Here is an 18,642-nt window from a genome sequence, read left to right on the forward strand (position 1 = left end):
TAGTTTTTTTTTTGTTTGTTTTTATTTTTGTTTTTTAAAGCAGAAGCAGAAGCTTTTGCAATAAGATAGTTCATGATTTGTTCTTTGGAGGATTTTGAGGCTCTTCTGCAATTATATGATGATAATCAAATTTGGGTTTGTTGGGATTATTCTGCAGCAACCAATCAGCTAGCCAAATCTATGGAAGAAAAGAAAAAAAAATCTTAAGTTAAATACTTAAATATTTCTTTCTAATACATAGTATATTAATTAGAAACTTAGTTTTCAATATCACTTTAAGAAAATGACCATTAAAAATAAAAAATGGAAATGACCATTAAAAATAAAACATGATTTATATTATGCAAAATTGTAAAGTATATGTCAAAATTGGAAAAGAAGAAATAAAATTGTTCATAGATAGCATAATCCTACTTAAAAAAAAACTCAAAGAATTCATGAAAGTGAACAGAAGGTTGCATAGCTCAGTGGTAGAGAAAGCATGTTTACCATATGCATGCCTAGGGTTTGATCTTCAGTACCATTTAAAAAGAAAAGGAAACAAAGCAAAATAATAGACCCCCATATCTCTCTCTCTCTTTTTTTTTTTTCCTTTTTGGTACCAGGGATTGCACTCCAGGGCACTCAATCACTGAGCTGCCACATCTCCAGCCCTATTTTGTATATTATTTAGAGACAGGGTCTCACGGAACTGCTTAGCACCTAGTCTTTGCTGAGGCTTTGAACTCCTACTTCAGCCTCCCAAACCTCTGGGATTACAGGTTTACACCATGGAGCCCAGCAAGACCCTATCTCTAAAAAAAAAAAAAAAAAAAAGAGAGCTGGGTACTGCGGTCTACTTGTAATCCCAGGATTTGGGAGGCTGAGTCAAGAAGATTACAAATTTGAAGCTGGCCCCAGCAAATTAGTGAGGTTCCAAGCAACTAAGTGAGGCCCTGGTTCAAAATAAAAAAGGGCTGGGGGTGTAGCTCAGTGGTAAATCACCACTGGGTTCAAGCTCCAGTACCAAAATAAATAAAATAAGTAAATAAATAAATGAACAAAACAACAAAGACAAACATAGAAATTTAGTTGTAAATTTCCCCAAGCGCATTCCCATATCCAAAAGCATAATTAATGCCCACAGTTCAGATAGTGTAGTTTAAAAAGTTACAAAGAGGGGGCTGGGGATGTGGCTCAAGCATAACATCCTCGCCTGGCATGTGTGGGGCACTGGGTTTGATCCTCAGCACCACATAAAAATAAAATAAAGACGTTGTGTCCACTGAAAATTTTTTTAAAAAGTTACAAAGAGGGGCAGGGGATGTAGCTCAAGCGGTAGCGTGCTCGCCTGGCTGGCATGCATGCGGCCGGGTTCGATCCTCAGCACCACATACAAAAGATGTTGTGTCCGCCGAAAACTACAAAATAAATATTAAAAAATTCTCTCTCTCTCTCTCTCACATCTCATCTCTCTCTCTTTAAAAAAAAAGTTACAAAGATATAATTATATTAATAATTATTTGCTTTAATACAAATGTTCAGAACAAGGGATTTTTTTTTTCAATGATGGCGCTCAAACCCAGGGGGCCCCGTGCTATGCATAAGAGATGATTTTTTTTTCTTTTGGTACCAGGGATTGAACCCAGGAGCGCTTAACCCCTGAACCACATATCCCCATCCCCTCTTTTATTGTTTTATTTTGACATAGGATCTCACTAACTTGCTGAGGCTGGCATTGAACTTGTGATCCTCCTGCATCAGCCCCCTGAGCTGCTGGAATTACGGGTGTGCACCTCTGTACCTGGCATAAGAGGAGATTTTAACTATTTCCAGAAATAAATCCATACATCTGTGGCCAATATACTTTTTAAAAATATTTTTAGTTGTCTCTTGACCTTTATTTTATTTATACGTGGTGCTGAGACTCAAAACCGATGTCTCACACTACATCCCCAGCCCCAATTTTGACAAAGGTACCAATTCCACTCATACAGAAAGAATAATTGCTTTAAACAAATGGTACTGTGACAACTAGGTTTCTATATGTAGAAGAATGAAATTGGACCCTTACCTCACAATACATATAAAAGTTAACTCCAAATGGATCGATGACTGACCTAATTATAAGAACTAAAAACTAATAAAATCCTGAAAACAAATGGGCAAAATTTCACAGCCTTGGATTTAGCAATAGAATCTTATATATAATAGTAAAAGCCCAAAACACAAAAGAAAAACTTGGACTTTATCAAATTTGAAAAACTTTCATACTTCAAAGGATATAATTAATTAAGAAAGGGGAAAGACAATTTACATATTGGGAGAAAATATTTGCAAATCATGCATCTTATAAATATTTAATATCTGGGAATATTTTTTAAAAACCCTATAATTCATCAAAATAACCCAATTAAAAAATAGGCAAAGAACTCAAATTTTTTTTGATGGGTGGGTACTAGGGATTGAACTCAGGGGCACTCAACCACTGAGCCACATCCCCAGCCCTATTTTGTATTTTATTTAGAGACAGGGTCTCACTTAGTTGCTTAGTGCCTAGCTTTTGTTGAGCCTGGCTTTGAACTGCAATCTTACTGTCTCAGCCTCCCTTGCAGATGGGATTATAGGCATGGGCCACTGCGCCCAGCAAGTACTCAAATTTGAATAGACATTTCTTCGAATAAGGTATACAAATGGCCAAGTAGTTCATGAAAAGATATTCAACATCATTAATCATTAGGAAAATGCAAATCAAAATCAAATGAAGGTCTGGGTTTGTGGCTCAGTGGTAGAGTGCTTGTCTCTCATGCATGAGGCACTGGGGTAGATCCTCAACACCACATAAATAAATAAAATAAAACAAAAGTATTGTGCCCATCTACAACAACAACAACAACAACAACAAAGTCTTAAAAAAAAAAAAATGAAAACCACGCCTGGTGGTGGACATCTGTAATTCAGCTACTCTGTAGGCTGAGATGGGACAATTGCAAGTTTGAGGCTAGCTGGGCAATCTAGCTAGATCCTGTCTCAAAAAAAAAAAAAAAAAAAAGGACTGAGAATGTAGCCCCAGCTCCAGTACTGCAATCACCAATACTATAAAACAAAATAAAAAAGAACATAAAAAAAATTGTGTTAAGTGGGGGCTGGGGTTGTAGCTCAGTGGTAGAGCGCTTGCCTCTTACATGCATGAGACACTGGGTTTGATCCTCAGCACCACATTAAAAAATCTTATAAATAAATAAGAAAACCAATGCACTAATTCTTTTTTTTTTTGAGAGAATTTTTTAATATATATATATATTTTTTTAGTTTTCGGTAGACACAACATCTTTATTTTATTTTTATGTGGTGCTGAGGATGGAACCCAGTGCCCCATGCATACCAGGCGAGTTCACTACCACTTGAGCCACATGCCCCACCCTAATACACTAATTCTTAAAAAAAAAAAATGTTATAAGTGAACTAAGCCACCACAAAAGAACACATATTGTATGATTCCACTTATATGAAATAAATACAATTTGATAGAGACAGGAAAAAAAATAGAAGATACCAGTTGAGAAAAAGAAGAGAATGAGAGTAATTGCTTGATGGTTATAGAATTTCTGTTTGGAATAATGAGAACATTTTGGAAATAGGTAGTGGTAAAGGTTGTACAACATTGTAAATATAATTAATGCCACTGAATTGTTCACTTTAAAAAGTTAAAATGGACGGGCTGGGATTGTGGCTCAGAGGTAGAGCACTCCCCTAGCACTGGTGGGACCCGGCTGATTCTCAGCACCACATTAAAAAATAATAAATAAAATAAAGGCATTGTGTTGTGTCCATCTACACCTAAAAAAAAAGTTAAAATGGGGGCTGGGGTTGTCGCTCAGTGGTAGAGTGCCTGCCTAGCACATGTGAGACACTGGGTTCAGTCCTCAGCACCACATAAAGATATGTCCATCTACAACTAAAACAAATATTTAAAAAAAAAATTTAAATGGCAAATTTTATGCATATATAAATTATATATATTACACCACAATAAAAATTAAAAATCAGGTATATACAAAAGTAGTGAAAATAGTGTTAAAAGTTATTTTGGGGGGTACTTGTTAAAACTATTGATCAAGCTGGGTGCTGAGGCATATGCCTATAATCCTAGCAGTTTGGGAGGCTGAGGCAGGAAGGATTGTGAGTTCAAAGCCAGCATCAGAAAATTTAGTGAGGCCTTAAGTAACTTAGTGAGACTCTGTCTCTTATTTAAATATTTTAAAAAAGGGTTGGGGATGTGGCTCAGTGGTTAAGCACCCCTGGGTTCAATAACCAGTACCAAAAAATCCAAAAACAGCAACAACAAAAACTACAGGTCAATGGAGCAGAGTACAGAATTTATTATGTGATTAAATCAAGCTTTACAAATCAATGTACAAGGACAATTGGTCAAGAAAATAATCAATATGCATCTTCATTTTGTGTTATATGCAAAAATAAATCCAATGCAGGATTAAGTCAAACATAAAAACTCTAAGACTGGGGATGTATGTAGCTTAGTGGTAAAGCACTTGCCTAGTATGTGTGAGGCCCTGGGTTCCATCCCTGAGAAAACAAAACAAAAATTCTAGAAGAGGGCTTGGAGATGTAGTTGAGTTGGTAGAGTGCTTGCCTAGCATGCACAAGGTGCTGGGTTTGATTCTCAGAATTGTAAAAAGTAAAATAAAGAATTAAAATTGTGGCACACACCTGTAATCCCAGTGGCTCAGGAGGTGGAGGAGGCAGGAGGAACGCGAGTTCAAAGCCAGCCTCAGCAAAAGTGAGATACTAAGCAACTAACTCAGTGAGACCGTGTCTCTAATAAAATACAAAATAGGGCTGGGGATGTGGCTTAGTGGTCAAGTGCCCCTGAGTTCAATCCCTGGTACAAAAAAAAAAAAAGAATTAAAACTGGGGCCTGGGGTTGTAGCTCAGTGGTAGAGCACTTGCCTAGCACATGTGAGGTACTAGGTTCGATCCTCAGCATCACATAAAAATAGATAAAATGAATGTATTGTGTCCATCTACAACTAAAAAAAATATTTTTAAAGAATTAAAATTTTAAATTTTCTTTTTCCCCCCCTCATTATTGGGACTCTCTACCACTGAGCTATATCCCCAGCCCTTTTTATTTATTTATTTTATTAATTATTTGTTGTTGTTAACAGGAATTAAACACAGGGGCTCTTAACCACTGAGCCACATTCCCAGACCTTTTTATTTTTTGTTTTGACACAGGACCTCACTAATTTGTTGAGGCTACTTTTGAACTTGCAATTCTCCTGCCTCAGGCTATCAAACTGCTGGAATTACAGGCATGCACCTCTACACCCAGCAGTCACAGGCTTCTTATTAAATAAACATATTATTTTCATAATATGCCTATTTTATTTTCTGGTGAAAGCAGAAAATTAGTAGAAGGGATTAGATCTTTTCCATCTGGCAAGGTAGTATATATTTGTAATCCAAGATCCTCAAGAAGTTTTTCGGTAAGAGGATGGAAAATTCAAGGCCAGCCTAAGCCATATATTAAAACCCTGTCTCAAAATAAAAAGGCTGGGATGTAGCTCAGGGCTAAAGCATTTGTGTGGCATGCAGGAGAGCCCTGGGTTCAATTCCCTGTACTGCAAAGAAAAGAAAAGCTGGCATTAAAGTAATCTTCCCTGCTGGGGCAGTGGTACATGCCTGCCATCTCAGTTACTTGGGAGGCTGAAGCAGAAGTGTCTCAAGTTTGAGGCCAGCCTCAGCAATTTATCAAGATTCTGTCTCAAAAGGTGGGTGAGGGGCAGTGCTGGGGTTTTATACCTCAGTGGTAGGGTACTCGTGGATTCTGTCCCTAGGATTGCATTAAATAAAATAACCTTCCCTGATGATCTTTGAGAGTCTTCAAATGGGTAGGAGTAACTGTAAAGAAGACCCTGGATGACAGCTGACCCTGAATAACTATCCTAATTCCTTCTACCAAACTATTCTTACATTTTACTGAGCATTTTGGAGGCATTTGGGAATGTGAATAAATATAAGTTGCTCTAGTTAAAAAAAAAATAGATATTATGATGCCAGGCACCATGGCACATAACTGTAATACCAATGACTGGGGAAACTGGAGGATCACAAGTTCAAGGCCAGCCTCAGCAATTTATTGATACCCTATCTAAAAATTAAAAAAAATAAAAAGGTCTGGGATGTGGTTTAGTGGTAGAGTGTTCCTGGGTTCAAACTCAAGTACTACAAATAGATAAAAAATGTTTAATTTTTTAAAAATATTAGATAACATGAGAATTAAAATGCTGAACAAAATTCAGCAAGTAAATAAGTAATTAATAGTTATGCTAAATATCTGAAATGTATATAAAATAGTTTTAAAAATGCTCATTTTAAAAAAGCTTTCAATACTTTCACTATTTCAAAAAATACAATGTTTTAAAATGACAACTACAGACAACACTTTTTTTAATGTACAAAAGATTTCTTACAAAAGGATCTCTTGGTTTTTGTTTACAAAGCTCTGTGAGTCCTTTAAGCAGAGTTGGTGTGACATATAAATTTAAATAGTCCTTAGCGGCTTGTCCAATTGGAATGGGCTCAACAATCACTGCAAATACAAATATATTCTTGTTAAAACAAACATAAGTGATGAAATATAAGAAAGTTATTTGAAAGGATACCAGAGGGCTGGGATTGTGGCTCAGTGGTAGAGGGCTTGCTTTCTGTGTGAGGCACTGGGTTTGATTCTCAGCACTGCATATCAATAAATGAATAAAATAAAACTCCACCAACAACTAAAAACTATTAAAAAAAAAAAAAAGGATACCTGAAACCTAGCCCGGTGGCAGACACCTATAATCCCAGCTTACTCATGAGGCTTAAAGAGGAATATCACAAATTTGAGGCCAGACTAAGCAATTTGGGAAGACCCTATCTTTAAATATAAATGGGGGGGGTGCTGGGATTGTGGCTCAGAGGTGGAGCACTCACCTAGCATGTGTGAGGTATTGGGTTTGATCCTCAGCACATTAAAAAAATAAAATAAAGATATTGTGTCCACCTATAACTAGGATCACATATGTGCAACACCACGCCCAGTCTTTATAAAATAAATACTGTTTTATATAAAATATAAAGTATTTTATAGTAGACAATATTATGAAAAATGTGAATAAATGTTCAAAACTAGGAGATAATTCATTCAACAAATAACAAGTACTTTACACAGTGTTACAGAAACAATAGTAAATAATACATAGTTCTTGCTCTTACAGAGCACTGAGTATACATATAAAATGTTTCCATCTATACAATTTTATTAATATTTCTACTCTTTTCAAATTTTTAAATATGTCAGATTCAGAAATTTTTAGACTTTTCAGTTTTATTTTCTTGTCACACTACAAGTGTCAAGTCTTACAATAAATAGAATTTATAAAGAATATATTTATATTCAGGAAACTGATAGAACATTGTAAGTTCAAGGCCAGCTTCAGCAATTTAGTGAGAAACTGTCTTAAAATAAAAAGGACTGGGGAAGTAGTTCTATGGTAAAGTACCTCTGATTCAATCCCCAGGATCTGCACCTCCCCACCCTGCCATATATATATATATATATATATATATATATATATATATATATATATATATATATAAGTAATAGTAGATCCATTATTTTTCTTTTTTCTTTTTCCTATCTGCAATGCTGGGGATCAAATCCAGGATATGGTGCATTCTTAAGCAAGTGCTTTCCTCCAGATACACTGAGATATACCCCCAGCCCAATGTGTTACTTTTAATAAAGATGAGAAAGTAAAGCTACTGGTCACCAGATTTTTCTTTTTGTTAAAAATATGATTGAAAACCATCCCAAAATATCAGTGCTGTTCCTTACTATGTCCTCTTCCAAGAAGCTTACAACGTCCACAGTAGAATGGAAACAAAAAAGGATCCTAGAATTGTTAATTTCATAACTGCATGAGACTTTGTTAGGCAAACAGTTAACTGTTAGAGAAGATGGTAAATCAATTGTAATTTCTAAGAGAGTTCCTTTTCTTCCTTCCTTCCCCTACTTCTCGTATAAAAAGTTTTATTGAAGCACTAAAGATTAGGAGAAGAGCAACCCTAAATATGTCTAGTCCAAGAGAAAGAAAGAAAGAAAAAAAAACTTTCAAAAGATTCCCTAAAGGGCACAGTTTAGTTCTGTGGAAAATGTTTAGTTTTCGATTTGTGGCTTCAAGTTATTGAGTAACTCCAACTTGAAAATATGACAAAATATATTGGAGAAAACTCCTGTTATCTTCTTTCCCAGCCATATCTTCAAAAGAAAAGAAAAATCAAATAAGGCAATAGAGTTGACAGATCAGTCACATGTAACTCACCTTTAGGAAACATGAAACGAATTTCTCTTTCTGCTGCAGTAAAGTCATTACTCCCATGAAGTGCATTCCTCAGGTCATCTGTGCCATAAATTGCCCTTAGACTAAAAGTAAATTAGAGTTGATGCCCATCCAATCCACACCTTTTCCTTATTTCATATGAATGCATTCTACTTAGAAATCTTATAGAAGCATTGCCACTTCTTACATATGTAGGCTTTGATATATTTTGAACTTTAGCTTATATCTATCTAGATAAGGGCCAAATACATTTAAATCTGCAGGAAGGATATACTGGGAAAATAGGAGTTCTCTATGTAAGAAAGAGGTTTTATTTTGTGAGAACTGAAAAAGCAATGCATACACAGAAGTGCCAGAACTCAGGGTAAGGATGTGGCTTAGTGGTAGATGGTTGCCTGGCATGTGTGAGGCCCTAGGTTCAATCCCCAACAATGGGTGTGGGTTGATGGCGTTTAAGAACTCAGTGTCCTCTTGTTTTCAGACATTAGTGATAATGCTGAAAATTGTTTCTTCTGAATTACCAATATTCTTTTAAAATACCATACCAATTTTCCCATGAAAAATCCTACTTCAGTGGCAGTTTAACTCAAGGATAAGAAAAGAATAAGGCTAATTAATCATAAATTATAATTTTCTGAGGCCTTTTGTAGTATTTGGTATTAAGATAGACACTGGAATAGTTAAAATAGAAAATCAAAACCCCACAGACTCCTCAAAGAAAAGCTAATTGAGGAAAACTTCTAAATAAAAGAAAACTCCCATTACAATAAAATCAGACTTTCTTTTTAAAAAATTTTTACAGATGGATTCAATTCTCCCATCCCAGGAAGATTACCTGTCTGGGTGTGTCTCCTTAGCTACTAAAGAATTACTTGGTCCCAAAAGTTCTTTCCAGTAAGCGATGGCTTTATGTCTAGCTAATATCATGGCAACAAGTGGTCCAGAACTCATGTAGGCTGTTAAATTTGGGAAAAACATTTTCCCATACTGTTCCACATAAAAGTTACTACAGTGCTCAGGGCTAAGATGTAGTTTTCTTCTCTATAAGAAAAACAAAGTTAACAAAAACATTTAAAGTGACAGTTCAATAGTACCTTATTAAGTCATTAATAACTTGAAATTAGTACCAATCTAATTACAAACTTGGCTTATCTTTATATTATGAAGAAAGAACATGATAATTAAATGTATACTGAAATAAGATAATAAGAGGTATTATGTAACCTACTGAAGAAAAATGATTCCAGTTTGGCAACCTTCCTTACTAATGACAAATTCATCATATTTCCTTTTTTTTTTTTTTTTTTTTTTTAGTGATACTGGGGATTTAACCCAGGGGCATTCTACACCCCCAGCCATTTTTATTTTATTTTAATTTTATTTTGAAACAGACTGAACTTGAATTTGTAGTAATCTTTCCTCAACCTCCAACTTGCTAAAATTACAGGCATACACAATTGCACACTGCTTCTTCCCACTTCTTTTGGTTCTTGGGATTAACTCAGGAATATTCTACCATGAAGCTACATTCCCAGCCTTTTTATTTATTTATACTGAGAATTTATTTATTTGGAATTAATTAATTAAAATTGGGGGTTGAACACAAGGGCACTTTACCATTGAGCTACAAACACAGCCTTTTTTAATTTTTATTTTTAGACAGGGTCTCAAATTAAGTTGCTAAGGTTAGCCTCAAACTTGTGATCCTCCTCCCTCAGCCTTCTGAGTAACTGAGATAATACATGTAAGTCCCCATCACATCTCCTTCCTAAAGTAATATTCCAATTATCAAGATGTTGTTAATGTGTACTTCATACATATTAAATAAAGAAACAAAATTGGATTTCTGAATATTTCAAATTCATCTTTCACTATATATGTGTGATTTTTTTCCATTCTTTGTTAAATTTTTCTACATTACTTGGGAAACTGGTTTCGTTATGGTCATTAGAAATATCATGCAGAAAAATGATGCAGTAAGGAACATTTTCACTTGAACGTTATGTATTCTTTATTCTGGTTCTGACATATCTATTGATTTCACTATAATCCTAAGAAAAATTAGTTGTGTTTCATTTCTCCATTTGACATAATATGAAACATTTTGGACAAATAAATGTTCCCTCTCCTCCACAAATGTGAAGCTTTATAAGAAGGAACAATTAGGACTGGGGATATAGCACAGTTGGTAGAGCGCTAGCCTGGCATGTACCAGGCCCTGGGTTCAATCCCCAGCACCACAAAAAAAAAAAAGAAGGGGCAATTAAATTTTAAAAATCATGGTAGCTGGGTCAATCATTTTCCCCAATTTGAATATCACTTATTCCATAAAAGCACTTATTTTGAGTGCTGGAAAAAAAAAAACTAAATAAATCACCAACCTTGTGGAAATTCATGCCTGTAATCTCAGCAACTGGGGAGGCTGAGGCAGGAGGATCACAAGTTCAAAGCCAACTTCAGCAACTTAGTTAGGCTCTGAGCAACTTACAGAGAATCTGTCTCAAAATTTAAAAAAAAAAAAATTTAAAAAGGGCTGGGGATGTTGCTCAGTGGTTAAGTGCTCCTGGGTTCAAATCACCAGTTGAACCTGGTGTTACACACCTATAATTCCAGCTATTCAGAAGGTTGAGGCAGGGTTTGGCAAATTTGAAATCAGCCTAGTGAATTTCCTGGGACCTTGTCTGCCTCGCCTCCCCTCCCCTCCCCTCCCCCCCTCCCCTCCTCTCTCTCTCTCTCTCTCTCTCTCTCTCTCTCTCTCTCTCTCTCTCTCCTTTTTTTCTTTTCTTAATAGAGATTGAACCCAGGGGTGCGTTTTGCCACTGAGTTACATCCCCTTTTTATTTATTATCTTGAGACAGGGTCTCACTAAGTAGTTTAGGGCCTCGATAATTCACTGAGGCTGGCCTTGAGCTTGCAATGCTCCCAAATCAGCCTCCCAAATCTCTGGGATTACAGATGTGCACCACTGTGCCTGGCTGAGACTCTGTCTTAAAATTAAAAATGGGTTGGGAATGTGGCTCAGTGGTAGTGTCCCTAGGTTAATCTCTAGAACAGAAGGATAAAAATAGACACCAATATCTGGGGACAGTGGTCACACATGTAGTCCCAACTACTTGGGAGCCTGAGACAGAAGGAATTAGTTGGGCCCATGAGTTAAAAGACATCAAAGAATTTCTGACTAGAGTATGGAGTAAAGACAGTAAGACATGGAGAGAAGTCACTAGGCAAAGGATAAAAATCTCCATCATTTTTTTTTTAATTTAAATTTACTTTGTGTGTATGTGTGTGTGTGTAGTGCTGGGGACTGAAACTTGGACTCGCACATGATAAGCAAGCACTCTACCACTAAGCTACATTTTTAATTTCTATTTTTATTTTTGTAGTGCTGGGGATTGAATCCAGGCTTCACATAGGCTAGGCAAGGGCTCTGCTACATGTCTAGTCCTGCTCCACCATTTTTGTTATTTTGTTTTTGCATTTTGAGATAGGCTTTCACTAAGTGGTCCAGGATGGCCTAGAACTTGCAATCTTCCTGCCTCAGCTTCCCAAATTGCTGGGATTATAGGTATGTGCCATCAAGCCCTGGCCTAACTTTATTTTTTTGTGGTGCCAGGGATCTGAACCTAGGGCCTAACACATGATAGGCAAGCACTCTATCACTGAGCTACACCCCAAAACTAACTTTATTTTTTAACTTACAAAGAATAAACATTATACTTATTGATGGAGTACCATGTGTGAGACACACACACAGACACACACACACACACAAAATGTGTAACTGGGAGGGATAGGCGGGATACTGGGGACTGAACCCTGGGGCTCCTTTACCACTGAGCTATATCCCAGTCCTGTATTTTTTTTTTTTTTTAAGTTTGAGACAGGATCTCCCTAAATTGCTGAGGCTGACTTTGAACTTGCAATCCTCCTACTTCAGTCTCCCAAATTGCTGGAATTACAGGTGTGAACCCAATGCCCACCATTGGGTTTTTTTTGTTTTTTTTTTTTTAGCTACTGGGGATCAAACCCAGTGGGGCTGTACCACTGAGTTACATCCTAGTCCTTTTTGTTTTGAAACAGGGTCTCACTAAATTGTCCAGGCTGGCCTCAATACTCTAGACTCTCCTGTTTTAGCCTTCTGAGTAACTGGAATTACAGGCTTGTACTACCACACTTGGCACATTGTATAATGTTTAGATCAGGTTAAACATATCCATCTCCCCAAACATTATCATTTCTTTATGGAGAAAACATTAAAACTCCTTTCTTCTAGCTTTTTGAAATATATAGTCCATTATCATACTGTGCAATAGCTTGCCAGAACATCTTATCCAATCTAATTAAAGTTCAGTACCTATAGATCAACTTCTCTTCATTACTCCAACCCTCCCCCATTCTCTTGTGTGTGGTAAAAAGTTTTATTTTAAATATTAAAAGAGTCCAATCTGATGAATTTCTAAACCTAAACTACTGTAAAAATTCTTGGCCTACCTGGGCATGGTGGTATGCCTGTAATCCCAGCAATTCAGGAGGCTGGAGCTGGAGGATTGGAACTTAGAGGCTAGCCTCGGCAAACTAGCAAGACCCTATTTCAAAATCAAGGGGGAAAAAAAGCAGGGAGGTGCTGCGGATGTAGCTCAGTGATAAAGCATCCCTGGGTTCAATCCCCAGTACCAAAAAAAAATAAATAAATAAAAGCTAGGGGATGTGGCTCAATGGTTAAGCACCCCAGATCCAAGTCTTGGTTCCTAAATAAATAAATAAATGGCCAGGTATGGTGGCCGGCACCTGTAACTCCAGTGGCTCAGAAGGCTGAGGCAGGACAATCACAAGTTCAAAGCCAGCCTCCCCAATTTAGTGAGGCCCTGTCTCAAAATAAAATAGGAGCCAGGCACAGTGGTGCATGCCTGAAATCCCAGTGACTAGGAAGGCTGAGACAGGATGTTTGTGAATTCAAAGCCAGCCTTAGCAATTTAGTGAGGCCCTAAGCAATTCAATGAGACCCTGTCTTTAAATAAAATATAAAAAGGGGCTAGGGATATGGTTCAGTGGTCAAGCACCCCTGGATTCAATTCCTGGTACTTAAATAAATAAATAAGGCTGGCATTTTGGCTCAATAGTTGAGCACCTCTATGTTCAATCATCATCATCATCATCATCATCATAAAGGTAAATTAAATTCAGCTGGTAATGGTGGCATACCTGCAATCTTAGAGGCTCAAGAGTCTGAGTTCAAGCCTAGCCTGCTCAATTTAGCAAGACTCTCAGCAACTTAGAGAGATACTGTCTCAAAACAGAAAATAAAGAATTGGGGGGCTGGGGATGTGGCTCAGCGGTAGCGCGCTTGCCTGGCATGCGTGCGGCCCGGGTTCGATCCTCAGCACCACATACCAACAAAGATGTTGTGTCAGCCGAGAACTAAAAAATAAATATTAAAAATTCTCTTAAAAAAAAAAAAAAAGAATTGGATGTAGCTCAATGACAAAGTTCTCCGGGTTCAATCCCTAGTACCAATAGATAAAAAATAAAGGGCTGAGTGTGGTGGGGCACCCTGTAATCCCAGCAGCTCCGGAGGCTGAGGCAGGAGGATTGAAAATTTAAGTCAGCAATTTAGCAAGACCCAGTCTCAAAATAAAACATAAAAAGGGCTGAGGATGTGATTCAGTGGTTAAGGGACCCTGGGTTCAATCTCTGGTCTCACACACACACACACACACACACACACACACACACACACAACACACACACAGAGTTACTCATTCATTCCCAACAAAGACCACTAATTTGCATAAGAACCATACATAGTACCAGTCTCAGTTTTAAATAATAGTATCAAGGATTAGCTAAATCAAGTGCTTTTGAAACTTCTCACTTCCTTATTAACAACTGTAAATAAGACATTCTTTGATCTATATATTTTGACTAATTTTAGCCTTCAAAGAAGGTTTTGAGGAGTTTGTCAAACCTGTAATACCAGAGACTTGGGAGGCTGAGGCAGGATGATAGTGAGTTCAAAGCCAACTCAACAATTTAGCAAGCCCCTGAGCAACGCAGCAAAATCCTTTGTCAAAATAAAACATAAGGGGTTGGGTTTGTAGCTCAGGGGTAAAGCGTTTGCCTAGCACATATGAGGCACTGGGTTTGATCCCAGCACCACATAAAAATAAATGAATAAAATAAAGTTATATGTCCATCTACAACTAAAAATATTAATAAAATAAATAAATAAAACATATAAAGGGCTGGGGATATTGCTCAGTGGTTAAGTGCCCCTGGGTTTAATTCCTGCTACCAAATAATAATAATAATAATAATAATAATAATAATAATAATAATAATAATAATAAAATAAATAAAGAAAAAAAGACCTTCTTTATTGTGAATGATACAGAATGATACATCATCAATTTTCCTTTTTCTTCATTTAATCCTTGTTTAAAGCTAGGTGTGATAGTGCATGCCTGTAATCCCAGAAATTTGGGAGCAGAGGGTGAGGCAGGAAGATTGCAAGTTTGAGTCTAGCCTTGGCAACTTAGTGAAACCCTATCTTAAAATAAAAAATAAAGGGCTGGGGATATGGCTCAGTTGGTAGAGTGCTTGCCACATATGCATAAGCCCCTGGGTTCAATCCTTAGCACCACAAAAAAATAAATAATATAAAAAATAAAAAGGTCTAGAGATATAGCTCAGTGGTAGATGCCTCTGTGTTCCATACTCAGTACCAAAGAAAAGAACAGAAAAATAAGTCCTTGTTTAGGATTCTCATTCACAAAATCATTTTGAGAACACTGTATGTATGACCCAGTATCAAGTAATTTAGATTCAGATGTACTGACATTCTGAAATTGCCATTTCCTTATGTTGAAGATGCTGGTTTCTTTGAAAAGGTCTGATTGTTCCTTACTACTTAAAGAAGTTTTACCACACTGTATTAGGAATTCAGTGAAGATCTTGTTTTCCTTACTCTTTCTCATTCTCAAAGTGTTGTGCTCATATTATTATTATTATTTTTTTTTTTTTTGGTACTGGGGAATGAACCATTACCAGGGGTGCTTAACCACTGATCCACATCCCTAGACCTTTCTTTTTTTCTTTTCTTTTTTTTAATATTTATTTTTTAGTTGTAAGTAGACACAATACCTTTATTTTATTTATTTGTGGCGCTGAGGATCAAACCCAGGGCCTCACACATACTAGGAAAGTGCCTTACCATTGAGCCACAACTCCAGCCCCACTCCTTTTTCTTTTTTTGAGACAGGCTCTTGCTAAGCTGCTGAGGCTGGCTTTGAACTCAAATCCTTTTGCCTCAGCCTTCCCATCCACTGAGATTACAGGTGTGCCACTGTGCCTGGCTCATCGGTTCTTTTTGTGAACCATTTATAAGGTAAGATGGTGGATTTACACAGGTCTATGGAGTGCTGGGTAAAATCATGGCTAAGCCTGATATACTTTGCATTTTGAAAACAAAATCTTGGTTTATTTCCCAGGGCTAATGTGGAATTGGGTCCCACCCCAAAACTTTTTTTTTTTTTTAATTTTTATTTATTTTAGTACTGGGAATTGAACCCAGAGGTGCTTAACCACTAAGCCACATCCCCTAGCCCTATTTTGTATTTTATTTAGAGACAGAGTCTCGCTGAGTTGCTTAGGGCCTCACTAAACTGCTGATGCTGGCTTTGAACTCAAGATCTGCAGGATTACAGGAATGGGCCACTGCGCCAGGCCCTCCCCTAAACCTTTTAAAGGGAGCTCTACTTGACTCTATAGCAGACTCCCAAAGAGGTCTGTCAGTTGTCCCCTTCCTCCCCAGCCTTCTACCATTCCCAATGTACCACATGCCTCTTAAGCAGGGAAAGCTACCTTCTGCAGTATGTTAGCTAATGTAGCATCTTTTTTTTTTTTTTTTGGCAGTTATAAAGAAGTAAATTACTTAGATCCAAGTTATTTATCACTTCTGTTCAAGGCAAAATGAGTTAACATTATTCAACTGAAAAAGTAAATATAAATGACATGCTTCTTAAAACAAATATTTCAGTGACTCAATTTTAAACTCACATTTCTAGTTATTTTCTGGATAAATAAACTCAAACTCATGGTGGTACATGGAGCTGAAATGTGACAATACAACCCTTTGACCTGGGTAATCCTGTATAAAACATAAAATTATGTGCAGTTGCTACCACAAAAAAGGTATCAGACTGATACAGGGATGTAATTTTTAAACTTAGATTCCTAAGTGAATACAACATTTTTGTTTCTGCAGTAGTTTCTTATGCATTTGAATAAGCTTTGAATGTAAGGGCTAAGTGAATACTAAGTGTAAGGAAGCTCTAAGGAAATCTCCCCCTTGGTTTCCTGCTAGAAAATATTGTGTCCATAAGTAGAAGTCAATAAGCAATACAGCATCATTTAAAAAAAATAAGGTCCATCTTTAAAGTTGATACTGACCAGTATGCCATTGTTTGCTTTAAAATTAAATCAGGTGAAATTTTTTTTTAATTAGGTTGACAAAAAAAAAGAAGCAGTAATATCAATTACAATCAGTACAGAACTCTTAATTCGAAACAAAGGAAAGACTGCCACCTACTGAGAAGAAGATATATAATTTTTCAGAAATCTTTCCCAAATAGAACAGGAAAGCCTCAAATTCAATGGACTCCTAACTCCAAGAAAGCCTATTTTTAAAAGCACACAGTACAAAAGGACAAATATTGTATGATTTCACTTACATGAAATAGCTAGAATAGTCAAATTCCTAGAGATAGAAACTAGAATAGCAGTTACCAGGGGATGGCGGAGAGGGAAGAAGGAGTTATTTTTTAATGAGTAGTTTTAGTTCCAGAGATGGGTGATGGTTATATTTACACAATGTGAATGTATTTAATGGCACTTAAATGAACCCTTGCCAGGTGTGCTGGCTCATGACTGTGGCCCTAGTGATTCAGAAAGATTGAAATTTTGAGATCAGCCTCAGCAATTCAGCAAAACTTTATACAATTTAGCAAGACACTGCCTCAAAATAAAAAAGACTAGGATTTATTGGTAAAGTACCCCTGGGTTCACTCCCCAGGACAAAAAAAAAAAGTTGTACCTTTAAAAATGATCTGGACACGGCGGCTCATGTCTGTAATCCCAGTAAATCAGGAGGTTGAGGCAGGAGGATCACAAATTTGAGGCAATTTAGTGAAATCCTGTATCAAAAGAAAAAACCTAAAAAGAGGCTGAGGATGTGGCTCAGTGGTAGAGCACCTCTGGGTTCAATTCCCAGTGTAAGAAAGAATAATGTTAAAATGGTACATTTTATTATGTATATTTTACCACAATTAAAGAAGAAAAACAAAGCAGCAGCAGTAACAGCAACATACAATACACCATGGCTTATTGGGTAAAATGGCATGCCTATAATCCTAGCCCAGGGGAAGCTGAGGCAGAAGGATCAAGTTCAAGGCCAGCCTCAGCAACTTATTAAGAACCTCAAAATAGGAAGAAGAAAAGGCGAGAATGACCCGGACTGACCAAAGCTGAGCACCGCTGCTGCAACCCCAAGTCTAGCGCCTGCATCCTGCCACCCCGTCCCACTATGCCCAAGAGAAAGGCTGAAAGGGATGCTAAAGGAGATAAAGCCAAGGTGAAAGACGAACCACAGATCTGCAAGGTTGTCTGCTAAACCTGCTCCTCCAAAGCCAGAGCCCAAGCCTAAAAAGGCCCCTGCAAAGAAGGGAGAGAAGGTACCCAAAGGGAAAAAGGGAAAAGCTGACACTAGCAAGGATGGGAATAACCCTGCAGAAAATGGAGATGCCAAAACAGACCAGTCTCAGAAAGCTGAAGGTGCTGGAGATGCCAAGTGAAGTGTGTGCGTTTTTGATAACTGTGTACTTCTGGTGACTGTACAGTTTGAAATACTATTTTTTATCAAGTTTTATAAAAATGCAGGATTCTGTTTTACTTTTTTTTTTTTTAAAGCTATTCTGTTAGCACACAGAACACTTCATTGTTATTTTTTGGGGGAAGGAGCATATGTCACTAGTAGAATGTCTCCAAAGCTGGACTGCTGTGGGGGAAAACACCTTTCCCTTCTAGTTTTGAGAGACTTCCTCTTTGTTCCCAAGAGGAAGGGATTCCCTGATGTTGGCACACATAGCCACCTTGGCACACATAGCCACTTTGGCACAAATGACTTGTGGTATGGAAAAACTCAGACTCGGGCTGGGGATGTGGCTCAAGCAGTAGCGCGCCCGTCTGGCATGCGTGCGGC

The 18,642-nt window shown here is 37.2% G+C and overlaps 1 protein-coding gene and 1 pseudogene across 1 annotated transcript in view; one reads left to right on the top strand and one right to left on the bottom strand.

Annotated features, from left to right (window-relative positions):
• The window catches only part of Nme5 (NME/NM23 family member 5), a 22,243-nt gene continuing 3,601 nt past the window's right edge, over positions 1-18,642 (bottom strand). Inside the window, exons 3-6 of the mRNA XM_005327319.5 lie at positions 9,223-9,428; positions 8,370-8,470; positions 6,477-6,595; positions 1-178 (exon numbers count right to left, since the gene is read on the bottom strand). Coding sequence (XP_005327376.1) covers positions 71-178; positions 6,477-6,595; positions 8,370-8,470; positions 9,223-9,428 — 534 coding nt within the window. The 3' untranslated portion in view covers positions 1-70. The remainder of the gene's footprint in view (positions 179-6,476; positions 6,596-8,369; positions 8,471-9,222; positions 9,429-18,642) is intronic.
• On the top strand, positions 17,968-18,287 carry LOC101961441 (non-histone chromosomal protein HMG-17 pseudogene; annotated as a pseudogene).

Source organism: Ictidomys tridecemlineatus, chromosome 1 (genome assembly GCF_052094955.1).
Source record: "Ictidomys tridecemlineatus isolate mIctTri1 chromosome 1, mIctTri1.hap1, whole genome shotgun sequence".
Lineage (NCBI taxonomy): Eukaryota > Metazoa > Chordata > Mammalia > Rodentia > Sciuridae > Ictidomys > Ictidomys tridecemlineatus.